Genomic DNA, 25,195 nt, shown 5'->3' on the forward strand with positions numbered 1-25,195 from the left:
AATATTTCCAAGGGGAGGCCCTGAGGAGCCTGCTTTAATAACCAAGACTCATTTGCAATTAACAGCATCCATCTGCATAAAAACAATATCCTATTAAAGAACTTGTTCTCTTAATTTAATATAACCCCTGACCCTCCCAATCTTTCTAACACTGTTCATGGCCTTGAAAGGCCTCTTTTCATAGTCAAGAATACGGTAAACTTCAACCCAGAATGTAGTATAGGTCAATGGAGAGTTTGGGAGCTACCTCTCCAACCCAAGGGCCCCCTGGAAAATGGAAGTATGTGTAGTAACAAGCACCCCCTTCAACCCCCACCCCCACCCCACCCCCCAAAGATATTCACACCCCCATGGTGGTTCTTGAAATGGAAGGGGGAAGGAGGAGGCAGGCAGTTTGCATTAGACACAGTTTAATCGCCTTCAAATAGATTAAAAGTTCTGCTTTACACTCCCCCCCTCCCCGGAAGTCATCCAGACAGGACCCTGGCTTAGAAAAACACAGGTGCTCTAGGAAATATAGCCACATATAATACATAAATCTTCTTCCCTGAAATAGAGCAGGTCCTGAGTAGAGCTGACTGGGGGCCACAGCCCACCCCCAGGGTGAAGCGGCTCTGGGACTCTGCCGGTGGAAGTGCTGGAAGAGCGGGGCCTGGAGGAAGCCCCCGGTGTGGTTACCAAGCCCGTGGTGGGCCAAGGCCTTGGAGTGGGTCCCCCAGGAGGGCAGCAGTGCGGGGCTTTCCCTCCTCACTCAGCCGAGGCCTAATGGAAGTACTGGTTATCCTTTTTTTTCTTTTTTTTTTCTTTTTTGAGGGGACATAGGGGGAGAGGAGAGGAGAGCCTCTCTGTGCCTTAGTTTCCCCATTTGTGCATACAGAGCCTCTGCAGGCCTCACACAGGGAGTCTGAGGGGGTAGTGTTTAAGTGAGCACTCGGGCTTCCTCTGAGGAAAAGGAACCACCAAAGTGCAGACTTTTATTACTGCCGTTCCTGCTCCCAACGGGAACAAGAGTCAAAACGAAAACAAATTAAAAGGGGCTAATGAGAGAGGAAGAGACATGAGACAGAGAGTGCGAGGGGCCGTGCCGTTGGCATCTCATAAGTTCTTATTGAGAACAGCACAGGTATTAAAAAGTTTCTGGGTAGTCTACGAGAAATGTGAATTGTTATCTATACTGCAATTACTTACATATATCTCACTGGAAAAGCGTGGGGCTTGGGTGTTAGAGAGTGGACAGGGGACAAAGGAGAAGCTGCACGAATAAATACAACAAGTGGAAACTGCCTACCCCATTCCTGAAAGGATTTGCTGGCAATGTTGGCACTTTGTAGCCAGGAGAATCTTCCAAGCCCACTCTCCATCCCCCTCCATTCTGAAGGCCTCAAGAATCCAGTTAGAATTCCCTGGCCAGAGTTCTCTGTGACTGCCCCTGGACTCATGATGCACAGCAGCTTGAGAGGATCTGAGTCAGTCTCAGGAACCTTTACCCCAGAATTGGGCCAGTGACCCCAAGCAGGAGAGCTGGGATCTGGGAAGAGAGGGGAGTCCAAGGGGCCTCTGTGGCTGAGGCCATGGAAAACCAGTGCCAGGGCCCAAGGGACCCATTTGTCCAGTTACCAGAGGTGACTGACATCTTCTGCAACTGCTTGGAGTCCAGAAATTTAAAAAAGCTTGCAGCAAGAAAATGCCAGTTTACAACTGGGTGAATAAAGACCAAAGAAAAACAGTAATAGGAACAGCTTACTTGCTCTCTGTCTCAGGTTATCTTCTCCCATTAAATCTCTCACAGCCCTAATCAGACACAACAAAAGTCTCTTCCATAGATAGGCTACTTCTCAGCTTCAGTGGCCTCCTGTGAGGGCTCTGGGGGCTCTGGGGGTGGCATCTCTTCAGGAGTGCTGGTGTCCTCCGGCATCTCATCGGAGCTTAGATGGTCTGTTGGAGCCTGAGAAGGAAAAGATATCAAATTCAATACAAAGCTCTCCCTCAAAATACAAATGGAGATAACCCATAGACACTGAACTCTTCCTCTGAACCCATCAACCACACTGACGCTACAGATATGCCGCCACCAACACCAAACTCAGAACCAAGACTAGACTGTCGTCTTCTCAGCAGAAGGCAATTGAAGTTTATTTGAGTTCTATTCTTAACTGTCTGTTGTGGACAGATATTTCTATTACTAGGCATGATAATAATAAAAGGGATCACAAATAATTACACAGACCACCTTCCCTCCTTCACAACGCAATGTTATAACAACTTGTCTAACAAGGCCTGACATGGTGGTTCTCAATCTTCTTTCGGCCCTAACACATGCCTCCCTAGAACAGTGCTTCTAAACCAAAGAGGGTGGGGTGGCAAAATCTTCAGATGGTGCATCTGGTTTGAAAATGCCTCCTGAGCGATCCTAAAATACCACCCTTCCCCACATTCAACTGAGAATCACTAACCTATACTGTAATGATTTAAGATCAGACTCATCAGAAAAACAATATTCAAAATGATGATAATGATATAAACATGAGTTTGCTATACTTCAAAAAAGAAAATTAAAAATTTAAGAAAGGCAAAGTAGAGAACAATTATCTAACTTACAAATAGCATTCATCTAAGAGTAGGATTCGATTTCTTTTTCTTGGCCGCGCTGCGTGGCTTGTGGGATCTTAGTTCCCCAACCAGGGATTGAACCCCGGCCCATGGCAGTGAAAGTGCTAAGTCCTCACCACTGGACCGCCAGGGAATTCCAGGAGAATTTGATTTTAAAAGAAAGTTCAAGTCTACTAAAAATCTATTAGAACTAATAAAAGAAGTTTAGCAAGGTTTCAGGATACAGAATCAATATACAAAAAAACCAATTGGGCTTCCCTGGTGGCGCAATGGTTGAGAGTCCGCCTGCCGATGCAGGGGACACGGGTTCGTGCCCCGGTCTGGGAAGATCCCACATGCCGCGGAGCGGCTGGGCCTGTGAGCCATGGCCGCTGAGCCTGTGCGTCTGGAGCCTGTGCTCCGCAACAAGAGTGGCCACGATAGTGAGAGGCCCGCGCACCGCGATGAAGAGTGGCCCCCGCTTGCCACAACTGGAGAAAGCCCTCGCACAGAAACGAAGACCCAACACAGCCAAAAATAAATAATTAAAAATGAATATCTGCTAAAAAAAATCTGAATTGAGTTGTGTCAAAAAAAAACCTTGCATATACATGTTTATTACAGCATTATTCATAATAACCAAAAGGTGGAAACAACCTAAATGTCTACCAATTGATGAATGGATAAATAAAATGTAGTCTATCTATATAACAGAATATTATTCAGCCGTATAAAGGAAAGAAGTACTGCTGCATGCTACAACATAGATGAACCTTGAAAATACAAGGCTAAATCAAAGAAGCCAGTCACAAAAGACCACATATAATATGATTCTATTTTTATGAAATGTACAGAAGAAGCCTACAGCAAAAGAAAGTAGATTAATAGTTCCCTAGGGATGGGGCTGAGGGAACTGGGGGGAAAGGGAGAGTGACTGCTAATGGGTACAGGGTTTTTTTTGGGGGGGCAATGAAAATGTTTTAAAATGGATTGTTGTGATGATAGCACAGTTCTGTGAACATATTACAAACCAGTGAATCCTACATTTTAAACAGGTATTTTATGGTATCTGAATTATATCTCAACAGAGCTATTACAAAAAAAAGAAAGTTCAATTAATAATTTTAGGAACATACTTTATTAAAGCATATGTGATCAGTATAGCTCGGAGAGTTTCCACATCTGCATATTCCAGTGAGGAAGCCTCCTTCTACCAAGGTAACCACACCACTAACTCCAACCCACCCTCCTGACCCCTGTCATTGCTCCTATAGCATTTTATGCTTCCCTCATCAAGGCACTTTTCACTACATGGACTAATAACCTGTTTTCTCTCGTCCCCACTAGACAATGAGCTCCATATGAGCAGACGCATTATGTGACTTGTTCACTGGTGTATCCCTAGCACCTAGCACATTGGCTGGCACAGAATGTTGAAGAAATGACTAGATCTCAATCTATGTCAAGGGCACAAAGATCTTAAGGCAATGTCAGGGCAGAAGCAGAGACAGGGAAGCTGAAGTGACTGCACACAAAATTGCCTAATTATATCTCTAAGGTGTAAATTTAGTCTACACCCTCTACCCCCAACTCAGTCTTAAAGTCTAAAAGCCTTAAAAAGTCAGGAACACTTACTGGGCTCTGAGGCAAGAGGCTGGTACTGGCCTCTTGAGTACTGGGAGGTCGACTTCCACTTTCCTCCAGTGGCAAAATACCCCTTCGATCCAGCACACTGAAGGAGACAGGAGAGTTAACAAAGCACTTTGCATCCACCTCTCCACCCACCCACCCCACTGAATCTTCCTGAGTGTGCTGGAAAATATAAACCTGCCCTTTGGCAGTCTAGTCTGATCCTAGCACACATCTCCTACCTTCCATTCACTTTTTCTTCCACAAACCAGGGAATACCACATTAACAAGGGAACAAACAGATAAAATAAGAACGAAAGGTCATCCCTTCAAAACAACCAGCCCACGGCCTATGGTCCATGTAGATATGGCACCAAGGGACAATCCCTGGGAAGACCTCTTTTGACACGAAGAGGCCATGTTCAGAAGAATGCATCACACCAGGTGACAGGATCAGGTCAAACTGCTTGTCCCAAGAGTTCCAGGATCTTCTAGTCCTCTGAGTACCTGGGGGGCAAGGGGCCACACAGCACTTCACAGCAGTTCTTCACAATATTGCCATGGCTATAGGGATTCTGGACACGATTCTTCCCTGTCCATGAGCCTTTGATCTGCAAGATAAAAGCCAAGGCTTAAACATTATGTTGAAGAAATACATGCAGCACAGGAAGATGAAAAAGTTCTGGAGATGGATGGTAGTGATGGTTGCACAACAATGTGAATGTACTAATACCACTGAATTGTAAACTTAAAAAATGGTTTAAGATGGTACATTTTAAGGACTTCCCTGGTGGTCCAGTGGTTAAGAATCTGCCTGCCACTGCAGGGGACACGGGTTTGATCCCTGGTCCAGGAAGATCCCACATGCCACGAAGCAACTAAGCCCCTGTGCCACAGCTACTGAGCCCGCGCGCCTAGTGCCCGTGCTCCGCAATAAGAGAAGCCACCGCAATGAGAAGCCCACGCACTGCAACGAAGAGCAGCCCCTGCTCACCGCAACTAGAGAAAACCTGTGCGCAGCAACGAAGATTCAGCGCAGCCAAAAAAAAAAAAAAGATGGTGCATTTTATGTGTCTTTTACCACAACAGAAAAAAAAAAGAGAAATACATGCATAGCCACGGAAAAATATTCACAATAGAGTAAAAAAGCAGATACCTGAGCGTTATGTATTATTTCCATTTAAAAATACATAATATATTCACATAAACAAACATGAGAACAAGTCTAGACAAGTCTAGAAGACTATAGATCATACCATTAACAATGGTGATGCCTAGGAGGTAAAATTACAGGGACTTATTTGCTATTTTTTACTCATCTGTACTTCCTGATTTTCTACAATGAATATGGATTAATCGGTAAATTTTTGTTTTTAATTCATTAATTTATTTATTTTAGGCTACACTGGGTCTTCGTTGCTGCACGCGGGCTTTCTCTAGTTGCGGCGAGCGGGGGCCACTCTGTTGCGGTGCGCGGGCTTCTCATTGCAGTGGCTTCTCTTGTTGCGGAGCACGGGCTCTAGGCGTGCAGGCTTCAGTAGCTGCGGCACGCAGGCTCAGTAGTTGTGGCTCATGGCCTCTAGAGCGCAGGCTCAGTTGTTGTGGCGCACGGGCTTCGTTGCTCCGCAGCATGTGGGATCTTCCCAGACCAGGGCTCGAACCAGTGTCCCCTGCATTGGCAGGTGGATTCTTAACCACTGCGCCACCAGGGAAGTCCCAATCGGTAACTTTTTAAAAGCAAGGACTTATTCAATGCAACTGTCCCTCTCCATTCCAAACCCAGAGGCACCAGTTAGCTTTTAAGGACCTATGAACAGCTAAAGACCTTGTGCTCACCCAACCATATTCAATCTCTTCTTCCTAATTCCCTACAGGCATTCAGCTCCAAACAAAGCAGTCTGCTTTTTCTTCTACACACCTGGTTTAACAATCTCCCACACCTGGCTTTCTGCCTGCCTCAACCTCCCAGGCCCTGGAGACTCAGTTCTCCAGCAGGTAATTAGAGAATAGGCTTTTGGTAGAAGAATATGTAATGAGGAGAGGAAAAGTTGACTCACATCTTCATTGGTTGTCTGGTTGAGAGCCACAAGGAAAGTGTGGAATCCAGTCAGTCCCACGACGGACCAGAGTGTGAAGAAGCAAATGAGTACTTCTAGAACAGTGAGGTGTTGGTTAAGGAATATTGAAGAAGCCACACCACGGGACTTGATGCCGCAGCCCATACTCATGACACCAGTCACACCATCCTTACCCCTTGGAACATATACCACAAATATATATCCATACATAACAACGGGTGAATTCTAAACTTGCTGGCTATATCCCTCATGAAAGGTAAAGGATGCCTGTTTATCCACTACAAGTAGCTCTCTAACAGATCTAGTCTATTTAGGTGTTTGTCTGTTTATTCATCATTGGCTCTTTGAAGGGGACATTTAGGAGGGGTCCAAAGCTAAACAATGTTGGCCATCACTGCCAATGGAAAACACATCAAAAAATAAACTTTATAGATGAAAAAACTGGTGGGAAAGAAACCAGAATGTGATTTCTACAAATCCCATCTGAATCTCCTTTTCAGAAATGTAACTTCTGTACAAAATAAGCTTAGCTGTAACAGGAAGGTGGGACTTCTAGTAAGTGATGCAAGAGGTCTACTGAGAGCAAAGTATAGCCCACTAGAGAATGCAGGGCTGAGCCTGGGATCAGAAGGACTTGGGAGGGAGGCAGTGGAGACAAAGTTGAAGGAAAGACCTCCCTTTAAGCCCTGGCCAGCCTCCATTCTAGTTGCTACCACTAAGGCTACATTTAAAAATTTTAGACGTTGGCACTCTCTGATGTCTGAAAAATGAGATGGTGGAGAACTGCAGACAGAAAGCATGCTGAAAAGTAGTTTAAGAGGGCTTCACGGGGACATCCTGCCAGGGGAGGATATGTTCCAGGAGTTTCTTTCAATGTCTCCAGGAAGCCAATTTTCAAGGATTCTGTGAAATTGGGAGGAGGAGTAGAGAGAAAGATTAGTAACTTTAGTAAAAAATACACACATACCCTAGTGCCTACTCACTTTCTTCCCTCCCTATCCCTTGTTACAAGCCGGCAAGAGATAAGCCCTCATTGAGGCAAGGGACTCACACCTCCAAGCTGGTACTCTCTTGACTAAAGGGTCCACCTTCTCAATACAGGACCCAACACTGGACTAGGGAGTCGGCCACAAGCCAAGCATCTGGCTCCCCTCCCTTTTCCCTAGCCTCCAGCTATGGCCATGGAGCGGGAAATTCATTCATAGATGAAAGAAATCAGAAATATCCAAGAAAAATCCTCTCTCTTCATCAATCCATATCTCTTCACTGCTCAAAATCCAGCTCAGGACTCATCTCTCCCCAGGAAGCTGCCTTGATTAAGACCACTCCTTTAACTCCTCATCCCATCTGCCCTTGGGCTGTTTTATGTGTGTGTATGTGTGCATGTGCACACGCGCGCGCGCACACACACACACACACACAGGTGTATATTTTCTATCTCCCAAAGTAGACCATGAGCCACTAAAAGACATTTCTCTGGTGTAACCCCTTCTACCACCTGACACAAGGGCAGGTCTTATGAGGCAAAAGAGGTGACACATACAGGCAAAAATACATCCCCAACCTTTGGGATCACCTCAGAAATGCCCAGTACTCTAGGTACAGACCAGTAATTATGGTGCTGGTCTCCAGCAGAGGGCCACTGAGAAGACCAACACACTCGGTAAATCCTAATTGATGTGAGCTGAGGTTTGGAGCTCTGTTCAGGAGCAGATAGTAGTGCACACTTCTAACTGGTCTTAAGGTGCCTTCGCAATGGTAAAGTCCCGCCAGGATACGGAACCACTCCCCTAAGCTGTCCTCAAGTCTTCTCCCACCACCCACCCCTCCAGCAACATACACTGCCCTGTATACTCACTGAGGGCCACGTAGACGATGTTGAAGGCAAAGACATAGATCGTGAGGAGGGACAGAGAAAGGATGAAGAGGTAGAAGTAGCGGTAGTTCCTCTTTCCAACACAATTCCCCACCCAGGGGCAGTGATGGTCGAAGCGCTCTGTGGGAGAAAGAGAGAGTCCAGTGCCAAAACCTCCAAGACTAAGCACAACCCTGCCATCCACTTAATACCTAAGTCCAAGACCCCTAGGATCGCTGCCTATTTCAACTGTAAAAAACACTGGTTTTGTATACACTGATGTGTATAAAATGGATGACTAATAAGAACCTGCTGTATAAAAAAATAAATAAAATAAAATTCAAATAAATAAATAAAACCAAAAACACCTATTTCCTTCCAAAATAAATTAAAAAAAACACTGGTTTTTATTTTTCACAATGTTTTCACAGCCATCTCATTTGATCCCCACAATCGTCCTGGAAGTTGGGCAAAAGAAGATATTCTTTTCTCCATTTTACAGATGAGAAAACTGAGACACTGAGGGGTTAAGTGATCTGTCTCACTGTCAGTTAACAGCAGAGACCTTGCTTTTCCAAAGAAAAGTCTTAGTAAGTGTGTCTACTAAGCACAGGAAGAATAAATAGGTGTAAATAGCCAAGGGACTTTTGAAAAATGAGTAGCGTGGTTTTTCTTAAACTCCAGTTAGTAAAAAATTATAAACCTACATACCTGGAATGGTGTGGCATAGCTCAATGGAATGGAAATCACCCAGAAACAGAATATATAAAAATTTACTCTCTGAGAATGGTAGTGCTTCAAAACCAGTAGAGAAAGGAAGTATCATTCCATCAACAACTCAGAGACAATTGGTTACTTGGTTGAAAATAAGGTTAGATCTTTTTCCCTCACACTATTTACCAAAATTAATTCCAGATGAATTAAAGAGTTAAATGTAAAAACAAAGTGAAACCTTAAAATAACCATAAAGAATAGGTGAACATTTGTCTCCTGTATGGAGAAGGACTTTCTAAGCATAAAAGTAATGGAAAAAAACCACAGATGACAAAGAAAAATAGATTTGACTCCATACACTTTAAACAATATTTCATAGATGTTAAAAATACTATAAAGAAAATTAAAGAGGAAAAAAAACCCCTAGAAAGTATGTGAATTTTGTAACTTAGTCTATGAAAAGTCCTTACAAATCAATAACAAAATACAAATACTTCAAAAATAGTCAAAAAGCAAAACAGTTAATAAATACCATATAAACATATATTTAAACGTTTTCAGATTCACTAACTCATCGCAATACTAATACAACAATAAGATACTTTTCTGCCTATCAAAATAAGAATATAAAAAATAATATTCAGTGTTAGTGAGAACACGGTAAAACGTACACTCTAATATACTGTTTGTGGAAGTACAAATTGAGAGAACCTTTCTGGAAAGCAATTTGCCCGTATGTATCAAGAGCCTTAATAATGCTCACACCCCTTCGGCAGAATAAATCCATTTTTAATAATTTCTCATAAGGAAATAGAGATGTGCACAGAAATTTAAGTTCAATACTTTTTTATTAATTTTTTTATTGTGGTAAAATATATAAAACATACAATTTGCCATTTTAACCAATTTTAAGTGTAAAATTCACTGGCATTAATTACATTCACAATGTTGTACAACCATCACAACTACCTATTTCCCAAAATTTTCATCACCCCCAAACCACCGCTTGGATTGTCTCCATCTTTTGGCTTTCATGAACAGTGCTGATGTGAACACTGATGTACAAGTACGTTTGAGTTCCTGTTTTCAGTTCTTTTTTGGTATTGTTATGGACAGAACTGTGTCCCCCTAAAATTCATACATTGAAGCCCTAACCCCAGTGTGACTGCATTTGTAGACAGGGCCTCTAAGGAGGTAACTAAAGTTAAATAAGGTCATAAGGGTGGGGCCCTAATCCAATACAACTGGTATCCTTATAAGAAGAAAAGGAAGAGATACCAGAAGCGCACGAGCACAGAGAAAAGGCCATGTGAGGACACGGCAAGAAGGTGGCCACCTGCAAGCCTCACCAGAAATCAACCCAGTCGGCACTGTGATTTTGGACTTCTAACCTCCAGCACTATGAGAAATTAAATTTCTGTTATTTAAGCTACTCAGTCTGTGGTATTTTGTTGGCAGCCCGAGCACACTGGGTAATATAGGTATATACCCAAGAGTGGAATTGCTGGGTCATATAATTCTATGTTAACTTTCTGAAGAACTGCCAAAATGTTCTCCACAGCAGCTGCACCATTTTACATTCCCACCAGCAATGTATGAAGGTTCCAATTTCACCACATCCTTAAATTTAATAATTTTTTTAAATTTAATAATTTTGATTGCAGTTTTATAATAATGAATAAAACAGGATCGTGAATAATATCTACTGATAGGAGACCACCTAAATAAAGTAGAATATAGCCATATGATGGATTATGCAGTCATTAAAATAATATATTCAAAAAACATTTATTAAAGGTGTAGAAAAATGCTCAGGATATAATGGTAAGTGACAAAGGCAGGACTAAAAACTCTAGTATGATCCAATTTCACAAACAAGAGAAAGACTAGAAGGAAATACAGCAAAATGGAGAGTGAGTTTGGGATTAAGTTTTATTAATACCTGTACTTCCCATATTTTCTACAATGAACATGTATTATTATTATTTTATTATTTTATTTTTTTGCGGTACGCGGGCCTCTCACTGCTGTGGCCTCTCCCGTTGCGGAGCACAGGCTCCAGACGCACAGGCTCAGCGGCCATGGCTCACGGGCCCAGCCGCTCCGCGGCATGTGGGATCCTCCCGAACCGGGGCACAAACCCGTGCCCCCTGCATCGGCAGGCGGACTCTGAACCACTGCGCCACCAGGGAAGCCCAACATGTATTATTTTAATGAATGAAAAAAGCACAAAGAATAAAATATATCATTTTTAAAGCGCAGTGAGCTGTGTACCAGTCAAAAAATAAGGCTGTAAAAACAGGTGCATCTCCTAGTTAAAGGGCTATATCTTTTCAGAAAAGGAAAGGAAGATATAGCCTTACTTTAAGCAAACCTGCCACATAAAAAACACTGAAGAATGCAGATTTATACAGATATATTCAATATTTTTACCATCAATATATTATAAATCACACTTTTTTCTGATAATATTGATACAAGTAATACATGCTCATTGTAGAAAACTTGAAAATAATTTTTTTCTAATGAAGGAAACAAAATCCCTTATTACCCCACAACCTATAGATAATAGACAATAAGCGTTCTAGAGTACTTCCTTGCATAATTCTTTATACATACTTATATTTTTTTAAATGTGTAACTGAGATCACACTATAAATGTAGCCTATCTTCTATTTTATTTCATTTAGCTTTCTGGTATGAGCTTTACCCATAAAAGTCCACTGTATGTTATGTCCCACAATTTATTTGACCATTTATCTACTGATGGACAATTAGTTTCTTTTCAATTTTTCATTACTATAATAATCTGGAGGTAAATATGTCCATACCTAAATCTTTACCACATCTCTAATTATTTTCTTGGGTTAGATCCCTAGAAGGCAAGTCACTGGCACCAAAGGGTATACATGTTTTAAGTTTCTCATGAATTTTATTAGGTTGCCTTCCAAAAAGTTTGTTCCAATTTACACTCCTACCAGTGTAGGGCTAAGCGTTATCAGGTTTTCCTTGCTAAATTTCTAGGTTTAAGATCTTGTTTTAATTTTTATTTCTTTGCTTTTTAGTAGAGATGAACCTTTTTTTCATGTGAACTAAGTAATTGCATTTCCTGTTTTATCTGCTGTCCATATTTCTACTGAAATGTTATTGCTTCTTTTTTAAAAAATCAATTTGCATGAGTTCTAAATGTTTAAGAATATTAATAAGGAGAGGGAATACTTTTTGAAAACCTTCACATCACACTTCCTTGAAATATCAAGTTTCCTGGCTCATTTAAAATGAGTTTCAATTTATAAAAATCCTATCTACATATAGCTTTTACCATATAAAGTAAGATATATCTTCCCAACCTTAACCTAAAAAGAATTGGCTAATGAGAGGAAAGCAATGTACTCAGGCATGCTCCATGGCATATATAAAGAATGCTGGAAGTATGCCTATTGATAATATAAGGAATTGCACATATCTGCCTATCAACAGACATATTTACTGACTGTTTTTGATCTTTCCCAGGGCTCAGCATACACTAGGCAGTGATTACAACTAAGTCACATATATGCAGCTAGAAGCACAGATCTCTGTATTATGCACACATACACCCCCCACCCTTGCAGCAGAAGCAGAGAAAGAACAAATGAGGTTTTGGAATCAGAGCTGTTCCAGCTTCATCTCATACTAATTTAATTATATGAACCTACACAAAGGTGCTTCATCTATTTCTTCATCTGTAAAATGAGGATAATACCTATCTTATGGGGTTCTTATGAGTCTTAAATGAGAGAAAGGGAAAGCACTTAGCAAGTGCCTAGTATATATTAGGAATTCAATAAATGCTAGCAATTTTTTTCTTCCTGGGAACACCACTTCTTATTTAGCCCTTCCTTCCCCGATGCTGCCCTCCAGTGGACTAGGATTCTCCTCCCCCTACGTAAGGTGGGTTCCACTTGAAACAGATCCAGTAGAAGAAAATCTAGATTTGAAAAACAGGTAAAGTTTATTTCTTTATTTACCAAAGAGGTTTTTTTTTTTAAACTAGAGGATATTTAAATTATGATTTGATCTACAGAAGTACAGCTGATTTGCAATTGTTCGGAAGCTTGTTTCCCATCTTAAGTTTCTTAACTAAAAATCTAGCTTGTTTCCTATCTAAATCTATCTTCCCACCCCCACTGATTTTTCCTGAGAAAAATCACCCTGACCCTCTTCTTCAACTCAGCCTTTCCCCAGGCAACATCTCTTTGGTTTTACTCACCCACACAGTTGTCACAGATGCTGCAATGAGAGGCCCGGGGAGGCCGGAAGATCTTGCATGTATAACAGTATTTCAGCTTCACAATCTGGTTGTTTATCTGGAAATTCTTGATACGAGGGGGTGGTCGCTGGCCTTGGGGTACTGCACCATTGGTAGCTTCTGTAGATCAGTAAAGACAGTTAACACCACTGCTAGCCATTATTTGAGACCAAAAGCCTTACCACCTCTCCAAGAGCAATGGGAGTAATCAAATGTTCCCTAGGCCCACTGTCCCCGCCAGGCTGGCATTTCCAGACTAGACTCTCAACATCACAGAGTATCCTCCCCAAATTCCACTGAGTGCCATGCAATTATTTTGTGTACATGTAAAAAAGTGTTTCTTCAAGCTTTTTGGCTGATTACAAAGAAAAACATTCATAATAGAAGAAATAAAAATGGCTAAAAAACATATGAAATGAAAACATATAACTTTACTGATAATCAAAGAAATTAACATAAAGATACCATTTCTACCTTCTATATTAACAAGTGTTAAAAAGAAGAACCTAGGGGCAGGACAGGAATAAAGACGCAGACATAGAGAATGGACTTGAGGACATGGGGAGGGGGAAGGGTAAGCTGGGACGAAGTGAGACAGTGGCATGGACATATATACACTACCAAATGTAAAATAGATAGCTAGTGGGAAGCAGCCGCATAACACGGGGAGATCAGCTCGGTGCTTAGTGACCACCCAGAGGGGTGGGATAGGGAGGGTGGGAGGGAGGGAGACGCAAGAGGGAGGAGATATGGGGATAGATGTATATGTATAGCTGATTCACTTTGTTATAAAGCAGAAACTAACACACCATTGTAAAGCAATTATACTCCAATAAAGATGTTAAAAAAAAAAGAATAAAAATACCCAGTGTTGGCAAGGATAGGGAGAAGGTATTTTTATACATTACCAGTAAGCAATATGGCAGTGACTACCAAAATTTTAAATGTGCTTACTTTTTAAAAAAATTAATTAATTAATTTATTTTTGGCTGAATTGGGTCTTCGTTGCTGCGCACGGGCTTTCTCTAGTGGCGGCAAGCGGAGGCCACTCTTCATTGCAGTGTGTGGGCTTCTCATTGCGATGGCCTCTCTTGTTGCGGAACATGGGCTAGGTGCGCAGGTTTCAGTAGTTGTGGCACATGGGCTCAGTAGTTGTGGCTCGCGGGTTCTAGAGCACAGGCTCAGTAGTTGTGGCGCATGGGCTTAGTTGCTCCGCAGCATGTGGGATCTTCCCAGACCAGGGCTCGAGCCCGTGTCCCCTGCATTGGCAGGCAGATCCTTAACCACTGCGCCACCAGGGAGGCTCCTAAATGTGTATACTTTTGACCCAGCCATTCTACTTCTAGGAACTTATCAAAATTACAAAGAGATGTACAAAAGATGGTAACACAGGATATTTGTCACAGAAGTCCCTTTTAATAGTGAAAGACTGAAAATAACCTTAATATTATAATAGAAGGTTGGTTAAGTACATTATGATACGTGCATGGGATGGAATATTATGCAGCCATTTCAAATGATGTACACATTTTAAATATTCACAACATACTGAAAAATGAAACTGTACACTAAAAAGAAGCATTTTACCTTGCAAAAGTAAAATATATGCATGAAAAAAGACTGGTAATATTTAGAATCAGAAAAACAATTATTTAAAAATAAGAGTAATACATGCTTATTGTAAAAAATTTGGAAAAAACAGAAAATATGAATAGAAGACAAAAAAAATCACTGATGGTCTCTCAACTCAGGGATATTTATGCATTTTGGTATATTTCCTTCTACTCTTTTTTATTTTAAATAAATTTTAACTTATTTATTTATTTATTTTTGGCTGCATTGGGTCTTCGTTGCTACACACAGGCTTTCTCTAGTTGCGGCGAGCAGGGGCTACTCTTCGTTGCAGCGTGTGGGCTTCTCATTGCAGTGGCCTCTCTTGTTGCAGAGCACAGGCTCTAGTCGGGTGGGCTTCAGTAGTTGTGGCTCACGGGCTCTAGAGCGCAGGCTCAGTAGTTGTGGCGCACGGGCTTTGTTGCTCCACGGCATGCGGGATCTTCCCGGACCAGGGCTCGAACCCGTGTCCCCTGCATTGGCAGGCGGATTCTTAACCACTGTGCCACCAGAGAAGTCCCTTTCCTTCTACTCTTAACAAATAAATAAACATTCATGATTTTTTAAATTTGAGATTATATTTTAGATACAATTTTATACCCTGTATTTTTCACTTAACGTTATACAGTAAGCATTTTTCCATGGTTGTTAATTTTTTTCTGAAAACATCATTACTGGCAATACAATTTTCTATCATATGCATGTACTGTAATTTATTTAACCAATTCATGTTATTGGGCATTTAAGTTGCCTCTGGTATTTTGCTATTTAAATGATGCTGCATGCAAAAACTTAAAACATTACAGACAAAGCTTAAGTCCCCTTTGATCTCCACCCTAATCCCAACCCCCTCCTCCCTTCCTCAAGAATATGTTCATGTGTTAAAATTAATTTCTAAAACATAAAGAAAAAAAGAAAAGCATGTTGAAGTCTGAGCAGTAATATATGAAGTTGCTGGCATTAAAATAGCTAGGAAAAAGAAAAAATGATGCATTAAAAATCCTTCTACAAGTATTTGTGTAAATCTCTGATTATTTCCTTTAGCTAATCCTGAGAGAAGTGAAATTACTGGCTCAAAGGGTATGAACCCTTAAAGCCCATATCACTTATTGGGAAACTGCTTCCCAGACAGATTGTATCAATTTGCATGCCCGCCCGTCTGCAGCATATGAGAGTGCCTGTCTCATTGCACCCTTGCTGTGCAGGATAATTCTAAAAACAGAATATTTTTTCAATTCACTTTGATTTTAAAAATATCTGCCATATGGAACTTTTTTCCTTTTTTAGCGGAGTGGGGTGGATGCTGTGAAATCAAACAATAACAGTGTGACACAAGTCTTAAAGAATGGGGATAGCTATTCATTAGAGGATGATATAAGTACCAGCATGCCACCCTAACATTCCTCTGCATGTACTTTACATGAGGGCACCTGGGAGAGAGTTCAAGGCTCTCCCATCCCATGAGGTGCGCTATGATGCAAGGGAACCAACCACATGTCTTCTTCTCTCCCCCACCCAGACCCTACCCACAGCATACCCAGTACAGGGCTGAATGTAAGTTGACAAAAACTTGCTAACATAAACATACGTATGAACTCAAGAACGCACTCTACTATTGAGAGAAACATGCTAAATGCAGAGGTAACAACCTGACAGCTTAAGCCTGGGCCCCGGGCCCAGCAATCTGGCAAAACAGAGCTAACCTTGCTAACAGCCTGCTGTGAGAAGCAAGATCAAGCCAAGGCACTGCCTTGACCTTCAGTTTCTCTATACGTGATGGAAAGAGGAGGACAAAAGACTAACCCAGAGAGAGAAAAGACTACTCACAACTGTCCCTTCCTATCTTGCTCCTAACTAGTCCAGGTCTCCCCCAACTCCAGCTGCGCCAACACACCTCGCCTCTGTTTCCTTCCCACAATTCCCACCTTCTCCCCACCCCTAAGTAGTTTGAGCTCAGATGTGCACAAATCTATGTCCCCTTACCGCAACTAAAATAGGCTGAAATTTTTCAAAAAGAAATCCACTAAGAAGCTAAATAAACACAGCTAAATAAACAAAAGAAATACAAAAGCTGGAAGCCTTCAAAGCAACCTAAAAAAGTATCAAATCAAAACGTTGTACACCTTAAACTTACACAAAGTCATATCCCAATTATATCTCAATAAAACTGTGGGGGAAAAAAAAGAAACCAACTAGAACTGGGAGAAAATATTTCCTTGACAATAGCATGCATATAAACAGGAATAAACTCAATATGAGAAGTATAGAAACTATATTAAAAAAAACTATAAAAATTCTATTAAAGGGCACAACATTCAGTCTAAAAATACAGAAAGATGTACTATCTTCTTGGGGATAATTATACATAATAATTATATAAGTGTAAATTCTCTCAAAAATAATATATAAATATAATACCTATTAGAACCCAAATGTGTCTGTCTTTTTAATTCAATAAAATATTAAAATCCCAACAAACAAACAACAATAACAAAGCACCTGAAAGAACTAAAGGCTAACCACAGATTGGTACACCAATGGTACAGCTTTTAGTCTTACAAGTCCTGGGTCCCTTTCTTCTACTCTACGTGGCTTGGATGCTGACTCTAGCTACTTGGGTACCAGATTTGAGAACAATTTAGGTAGGCACCACTGTTGGATCTGGTGGGCTCCAGTCCCTCCTAGTACTGGCATCAGAGCCTTCTTTCCCAGTGTGAGCTCCAGGAGTCTCCCAGGAGTGTGAGCTCCCAGGAGTCTCCCAGGAGCTCCCCTCCTCGAGTCCTGGGATGTTCTGCTTCAACTCATGAAGGCACCCTGGCTCCTGGTTAGTGTAGCTCTTCATTTCTGTCCCAAAGAGCCCTACCCTGAGCTGCAGACTGTACTGTGATTAGCCTGTAACTACTTCCTTTACCATTCCTATAATTCCCAATGGTTCCTGTCCCCTCTCATCTTGTGTGTTCCCCTAAAGCAGGAATCCTTGGTTAGAAACCCACTCATGTGCTTCAAAACATCTATGAATCCCTGAAATTATATCCAAAATTGTATGTATGTGATGCATATAAGAATATTTTTATGAAGAGGTTTATAGTTTTCATCAAGAAAATCAAATGAGGGACTTCCCTGGTGGTCCAGCGGTCAAGAATCCACCGTCCAATGAAGGGGACGCAAGTTTGATCCCTGGTCGGGGAACTAAGATCCCACATCTGCGGGGCAACTAAGCCCGCATGCTGCAACTACTGAGCCCGTGCACTCTGGAGCCTGTGTGCCACACTACAGAGCCCACACGCTCTGGAGCCCACATGCCACAACTAGAGAGAAGCCCGCGTGCCACAACCAGAGAGAAACCTACGAGCCACAACTAGAAAGAAGCCCACACACTGCAACGAAAGATCCCGCGTGCTGCAACTAAGACCCGACACAGCCAAAAATATAAATAAATAAATAAATAAATTTGAAAAAAATCAAATGAATTGGGCTTCCCTGGTGGTACAGTGGTTAAGAATCTGCCTGCCAATGCAGGGAACACGGGTTCAAGTCCTGGTCCGGGAAGATCCTACATGCCGCAGAGCAACTAAGTCTGCGTGCCACAACTACTGAGCATGCACTCTAGAGCCCGTGAGCCACAACTACTGAGCCCATGTGCCACACTACTGAAGCCCACACGCCTAGAGCCTGTGCTCCGCAACAAGAGAAGCCACCGCAATGAGAAGCCTATGCACCACAACGAAGTGTAGCCCCCGCTCACCACAACTAGAGAAAAGCCTGAGAGCAGCAACGAACACCCAACACAGCCAAATTAATACATTAATTAAATAAATACAAAAAAAAATCAAATGAGTTGACGACCCCCAAAAAGTTTTTTAAAAAATCCTCTTGGGAACAGTGCAGCAGGACCTTGGCAAGATATCCCTCCTAAAATGCAACACAGAACAGGGAAGAATGAAGTTCATATTCTTCACAGGGTAGTAATGATCTCAGATTCAGGATCTCAGAGGGAAAAGGCTAGAAGTGATTATTAGTCTGCAACTACAATTATGATTCCATTCCCTTACTAATCAAAGCCACCCACTGTACAATATCTTGCCAGCTGGTTAGAAAACTCACCTATCTCCATTTCTATGAAAGCTGCTTCATCTGGTAGGGCCCGAGGGATCACTCCAGGATCACTGAAGCTGGTCCTCAACAGTGTAGCCATGGAGAAAAGGAAGAGCATGGCAGCAAACACAGGGATGGCAGGAGACAGCTGGACAGCCAGGTAGCGGCATCTGAAGAAAGCAAGCAATTGAACATCTAGTTATTCCTACCCTGTACTGACCTGGAATTGTTACCAGTATGTCAATCTGATCTCCACAACAAAATTACAGTACCTCAAGGGCAGGGACCGTATATTTTACTTCTCTCGAATTACTGAAAAGTCCTAACATTTGGTTCTGCACATACTAGGCGCTCAACAAATACTTCACTGATCGATGCCACCTATAACATACAGAAGATAGCCTAAGGAACCTCCGTTACCCTCAAGCCCAGTCCCTCCCATCAGCCTGCTGGGGGTCACATTTCCTCTGTACATCAGCAAAGGCTCATACCTGTTCAGGTCAGGGACCCAACTGAACCTGGATTGTAAGCACCATAGGTTGCTCTCACTCTGGGAATGTCTAGAGCTTTTCATATCCACTCATCTGGCGTTAGGCCTGAGCTCAAGGAGGGGGAAGAAAAGATGAGGATCAGTCATGAAGCAGAGTCCCAGTGTCAGACAGACGGTATGTCCAGCGTGCTTGAAGGCCAGTGAAAAGCTTCAGGGCTGCTGACTGACTCTGCAACATCCACTCACTCGTCTTCCTTCCTCAAAGAGCTGAGCCAATAGGTGACTAGTGACCATAAGCAAGGGAATAAGAAAATTGTATCTCCTTAGCACCCCTTCTCAACATCATGTTTGTTCCCCTCTTTCCATAATTCACCTGGAAGGCCATTCCTCTTTCTCTCTGGATATCCCAGCTCTACTCTTATTTCAGATCCAAAGCCATCAATGCCGTCACTGTCATCATCACAGCCACAATTTATTGAGAACACACCATATGCACTAAGCTCTTTAGGCACATTACAGCATCCACTTCTCACACTACATCTATAATAGCTGAAGAATCTGGGATTTAGCGAGGTCTTGGCTCTTCCAAAGGCCTATCCTAAACTGCACTGTTTTTCACTATGTTGACCTCATCTCCCCCAACTGAACTTCATAAGAGCAAGAACCTTGTCTTTTAGGAGTGGGAATGCCTGGGTTTGAGTTCTGGCTCTACCAGCTCCTAGTTGGGTAACTGAGTTAACTTCAGTCTCCTTATCTGTGAAATGAGGATGATAATGACAGTATTTCATAGGGTGGTTGTGTGGTTCAAATGCATGAATAGAAATAAAGTGCTTAGAACTGCCCTTGACACATAGTAAACGCTAAGTAAACGTCAGTTATTAACATTATCATCACGGTTCTCTATCTCCCAGAGCCTAATACAAGTATGAGAACAAAGAGGCTATCAACAAATACTTGTCGAGTTGAACTGAGTATCAAACCAAATAAATGGGAATACGTAATTAGAGTTACCACTGACCTATTTTTACTCTCCTCCTCCTGAGGCATATTTTCTCCTTCAACATAGACATCTTCTCTTGGAGGCAGACTATAAGTGGATGAGCAAGGACCAGAGGCAGAGTGAAGAAAGTAAGCTAAGGAAAAGGCTTATCTCATCTGCACAGGGATTAAGCAAGCTGCTGTCCACTCAGAGTAAACGTTTAACCCTGGGTTGTACCTTCGCTGCAGGTTTGGAACAATCCCCATGAGATCCTCCCCCTGCCTCCGTGCCACACACACGACTGCATGGGGAGTTCAAACCAACTGTACTGAGCAGTTTGCCATGAAGGTGAACATACAGAATGAACTTGCAAAATGATTTCTGTGGCTTTTTGTTTGCTTGCCTGCTCGTTTGTTTTTTAATAAAATCCTTGGTCTTAGCTTGCTTTTGTAAGATTTTTTTCCTTCTCCTAAAAGCCAAGGGTAGGATCTGGCTAACTGAGTTCAGGGTAATGAAGGTCCTTCCATATCACTAGCTTGTGGATTACCCTCTTTTCCACTATTCCCCTTCACTGGTACAGATAATTAAGAAGTGAATTCAGAAAAGTCACCTCCACTTATCAGGGACCCAAAAGGACACAGGAGAATCACGAGGCTCCGTTTCACAAACAAGCCAAATGAAATTACCATGCTGACAGAAAACAGCCATCTTCCTCATCACTGCCCATCTCTAAAATCACTCTTGAAAACAAAGAAGTGACGTCTCCAGGATTCAAACTGCCCTGGGTATATAGTCTCCAACGAAAACCCTTAGAAAAATCAGAGCCATCTGATTGGCCACCTAAGGGAGTTTAAACTGTTTTATTAGAGGGAAAAGATACAGAGAAGGTAGAACACACACACATACTAATGTCGCCCCCATGCACAGAAGACCCAAGCTTAACTAAGTCCCATTTCAACACCTGCTTGTTGACCAGACAAAGAACAACTTAGATTTCAATTACACTATGCCATTAAGGATAAAGGTCTCTGTAATCTCCACACAGACTATCATCTGCACCTGCTAAAACAATCCACTCTGTATGTCAACAAGTACACAACAGGCCCATTGTATTGTTCTCCAGAGACAAGGATACTGGCAGCCAGTTGTCACTAGTGAGTGGGTGTGGCTGGCAAGGCAGATGTGGGACCAGCAGGCCTTTCTACCCCGAATAAGAAGAAATAAGAGAGCCAGCGGCTAAGACCACTGTGAACTACAACCCATCTGTCTGTCTTTAATACCCACCTAGGTCAGTCCCATAATTGCAGTAAGCTAGAGATCTGTCTTGTATAGGAATAAGCTATGTGAAGATTTGGGGGTAATTCCCAGTATCGACCTCAAAAGTCAGGAGTACCCTCAAACATCACTAATTTGTCCTAGTGAAACACGGATCTGTCATCCACAAATATAAGCTGTTTTTGAAACCCCGTAGTAGTTTCCATCTATATCGATATGAATAATGATATCCATACACTTCTTGACACAGAACTCTCCTTTGTCTTCAGAGTACCAGGGGGTTAGAAGTTGCTTTTCTCCCTTGTGAATCTTATAAATGCAACCATGTGCCCACTAAGTCTTCATTTCTGCCACCTGAAGAGACATCATCATTTTAAGCCATCCTCTACCAACCTCTCGATTGGCCTCAGGCTTCCATAGCTGGACTAGACGACAGGACTCCCACATGGTGGTACTGACCAGCAGTAACCAGCAGTGCCAGGCTGAGCTGGTGTGTCATGTCCCATCCCCCATCCCTAGCACACTAGCGTTCATTGGAGGGACAATGATAATGACACAGACTTCAATTCACACAAAAAACTCAAAAGAGATTCATGAGGGGAGCTGGTAAGAAACCAGACAGATTCCATGGCAGGGCTGCCTCACAGACTGGCAGGGTGGACTAGTGTTCTATACTCTGCTTCAAAGTCTCCCTAATAGCTTTCTTGCTATGCTTTTTGTTGTTGTCCTTTTATCAACGCAATCAATCAGCCAACAAGTATTTATGGGTCTAACAAATGAAGAGCAAGAGAAATGGGAGTTAATTTTGTTGAGGAAAACATAACTAACATATGAAACAGCTAAATAAGATAAGACCAATAATCAAGTGTTCACATGGTGAGTCAGACTCTAAGGACTGTAAGTGGTCAGAGAAGAGCTCTCTTGGGAAGCTGATGGCTGCTTGAAACTGCTCCCATAGCAGCCATTAAAGTTGGCTTTAAGGAAGAGCTGTGCTTGGAACGGCAGGAATGGCCCAAGGGTTAGAGCCCCATAATGGCCCTTGATCCCAGATAATAGAAATAAGCCTTTGCTATAAGTCCTCCCTGATATGGATGGCTGTCTGTCCTTTTACATATGACCTACCTCTAGAGCACAGTAAACACGTACAACCACCCATAAGACTGGTTCAACATTCTTCTGATGACACTCAGAGTCTGCTACGAGGGAAAAAGTTTCCTTGGACACTAAAAACATAATTTAATATCACCCTCCAGATTTACTGCTATGTGAAGGTCAAAGGAAAATGCATAACGCTGTTTTGCTCCAGGAGCAGTGGGGAAAATTAACCAAACAGGGACCTTTTCAATTGTGAGGCAAATGAGCCATCCTCTCACTGAGGAAGGCCAAAATCTCTATCCAGGCAAACCTGCTAAGTAGTTGCCAAGTTTCAGTTATAATAATAAATTTCACATTTCAATTATAACAAATATAAAAAATTTCAATTATAATATCCTCCTGATCAAGAACTTAGAACAATTCCCTGCTGCCTATTATATTAAGCCCCCCACTCCTCAGGCCAGTATTCCGAGGCCCTCCTTGAACTGGCCTTATCTAATCATTATCATAAGGTTCTTGCCTCCTCCTTGCTCCATTCCAGACACATCTCCCTCATTACCCTGAATTCACTAGCCTCTTGTTATTGCAAGAGGCATAAGATGCCTTTTTTTGTTCTTAAACACAATACCACCTCTGGCATCTCTGAGGAGGAAGATTTAGGACTCCTCTCCCTCAATAAACATCTCAACTGATGTAGGCATGCTAGGGACATCCCTGTTCTTTGTGCTCACTTTTCTTAAAATAGACGATCACTATACTCAATTAAGACTCATTCTCAAAAGATGGGAGACTCATTCAGTGGAGACTGACAGTGTGAAACTCATTACCACAAAAGGTAGTAGAGGCTGAAAATATACAGATGAATTCTGAATGACAGAACCGTAAAGAATTGTTAACGGAAAGCACACTGGTCAGGAGACATGACCCAATCCTTCTTCAGGGGACATGCTTTATCAGGAAGTTGAGTTTAGCTAAGTACTGTTAACAGATTGATATCAAAGAGGCAACTATGCCTTTCTAAAACTGTCTTTGGTTGACCAAGTCACAGACAGAATCTTGGGCAGGATAAGCACAAGACTGAATCTCCATAGAGCAGCTCTGCAGAGAATACTCTCTTGGTTAGAGATCATGATAAAGTCACTTTTTCCTCTTCCTAATCTCACCTAAGGAATTCAGGAACCTGGACCTTGTCACTGTAGGCACAGATATTCTGCCATGTCAGAGTCCGGCTTTGGTCTACCCAGCCCTGTGTCTCCTCAAATCTGCTAAGTTTGTTATCAGATTGCCTCTTCTCTTCCTCCTGTCCATGGGGACACGGTGTCCCTTTCATCACCATCACCCACAGGGTAACATGGTAGGGAGCACACACTGCTTAATTTTTCTCTGAGCTGTCCTCATCCCGGCAGCAGGGACTAGGGGCAGCGACAGCAGTGATAACCTCTTGTAACACACAAAGCTTACTTGCTAAGTTCACACTTAGACATGGGCTCCCTTGTCCCTGCAAGGCTACCAGAATGCCATGCTGGAACACTGTCAGTTTTCCACAAAGACGCCTTCGTTTTCTAGGAGCATGGGCTAGGGAGGCCAAAATAACCTGGAGTCCACTAAGGTAACACAAACACTAGCTAGCAAGACCCCAGAATATGCGTGTCCAGCACTCAGCACTATGCACATCTTCAGTAATCTGCACGTCTTCACGATTCCGTATTCAAACGGTAACAATGAGATGAAAAGTAGTGTCATATAGGGCTTCCCTGGTGGCACAGTGGTTGAGAGTCCGCCTGCCGATGCAGGGGACACAGGTTCGTGCCCCGGTCCGGGAGGATCCCACATGCCGTGGAGCGGCTGGGCCCATGAACCATGGCCGCTGAGCCTGCGTGTGCTCCGCGACGGGAGAGGCCACGACAGTGAGAGGCCCGCGTACCGCAAAAAAAAAAAAAAAAAAAAAAAAGTAGTGTCATATAAAGGCACTGGCTGGCCGATCGATCTTGATGAAATAACCCCATTTCTGTAGACTTGGTTTTGTCACCTGCAAAAGGATAGGGATAGTCTCCAATGCCCCCTCCGGCTCTATCACTCTATGATTCTGTGAGTCAAGACTGTTACATTTTAAGTGCATCCAGAATGTATCAATTCAGCAACATTTATTGATCACCTACTCTATGAAAGGCCTGGCAGAGGGCACTGTGGGGGCCACATAGACACAGAAGATGGTCCCTGACATTGAAAGAGCTTGAAGTGTAATCACCACAGAATTCAGAAATATAAAAAATGTCATATAATTACATATTAAATGACTGGTATGTACAATTAGTCCTGAGAATGCAGAAATTACTAGAAAAATTTCATGAAGGAAGGAAGACTCAAGAAGGGACTTGAAAAAGAGGTAGAATATGAATAGGCTAGAAGTGGGACAATTACTAAGCAGTGCTACAAAACTTCTTTCAGTTCATCCAATTCAACGACTCCTCTGTACATCAGGAGCACCCAGGAG

At 42.3% G+C, this 25,195-nt stretch overlaps 1 protein-coding gene across 1 annotated transcript in view; it reads right to left on the minus strand.

The window, feature by feature from the left end:
• Nucleotides 1-466: 466 nt before the first annotated feature.
• ZDHHC9 (zDHHC palmitoyltransferase 9) overlaps nt 467-25,195 on the minus strand; it is a 30,722-nt gene continuing 5,993 nt past the window's right edge. The window contains exons 3-10 of the mRNA XM_082864098.1: nt 18,872-19,032; nt 13,118-13,276; nt 8,155-8,292; nt 7,125-7,199; nt 6,276-6,370; nt 4,726-4,829; nt 4,225-4,321; nt 467-1,945 (exon numbers count right to left, since the gene is read on the minus strand). Coding sequence (XP_082720224.1) covers nt 1,829-1,945; nt 4,225-4,321; nt 4,726-4,829; nt 6,276-6,370; nt 7,125-7,199; nt 8,155-8,292; nt 13,118-13,276; nt 18,872-19,032 — 946 coding nt within the window. The 3' untranslated portion in view covers nt 467-1,828. The remainder of the gene's footprint in view (nt 1,946-4,224; nt 4,322-4,725; nt 4,830-6,275; nt 6,371-7,124; nt 7,200-8,154; nt 8,293-13,117; nt 13,277-18,871; nt 19,033-25,195) is intronic.

This window comes from Leucopleurus acutus, assembly GCF_964270905.1.
Source record: "Leucopleurus acutus genome assembly, chromosome: X".
NCBI classification, from domain to species: Eukaryota; Metazoa; Chordata; class Mammalia; order Artiodactyla; family Delphinidae; genus Leucopleurus; species Leucopleurus acutus.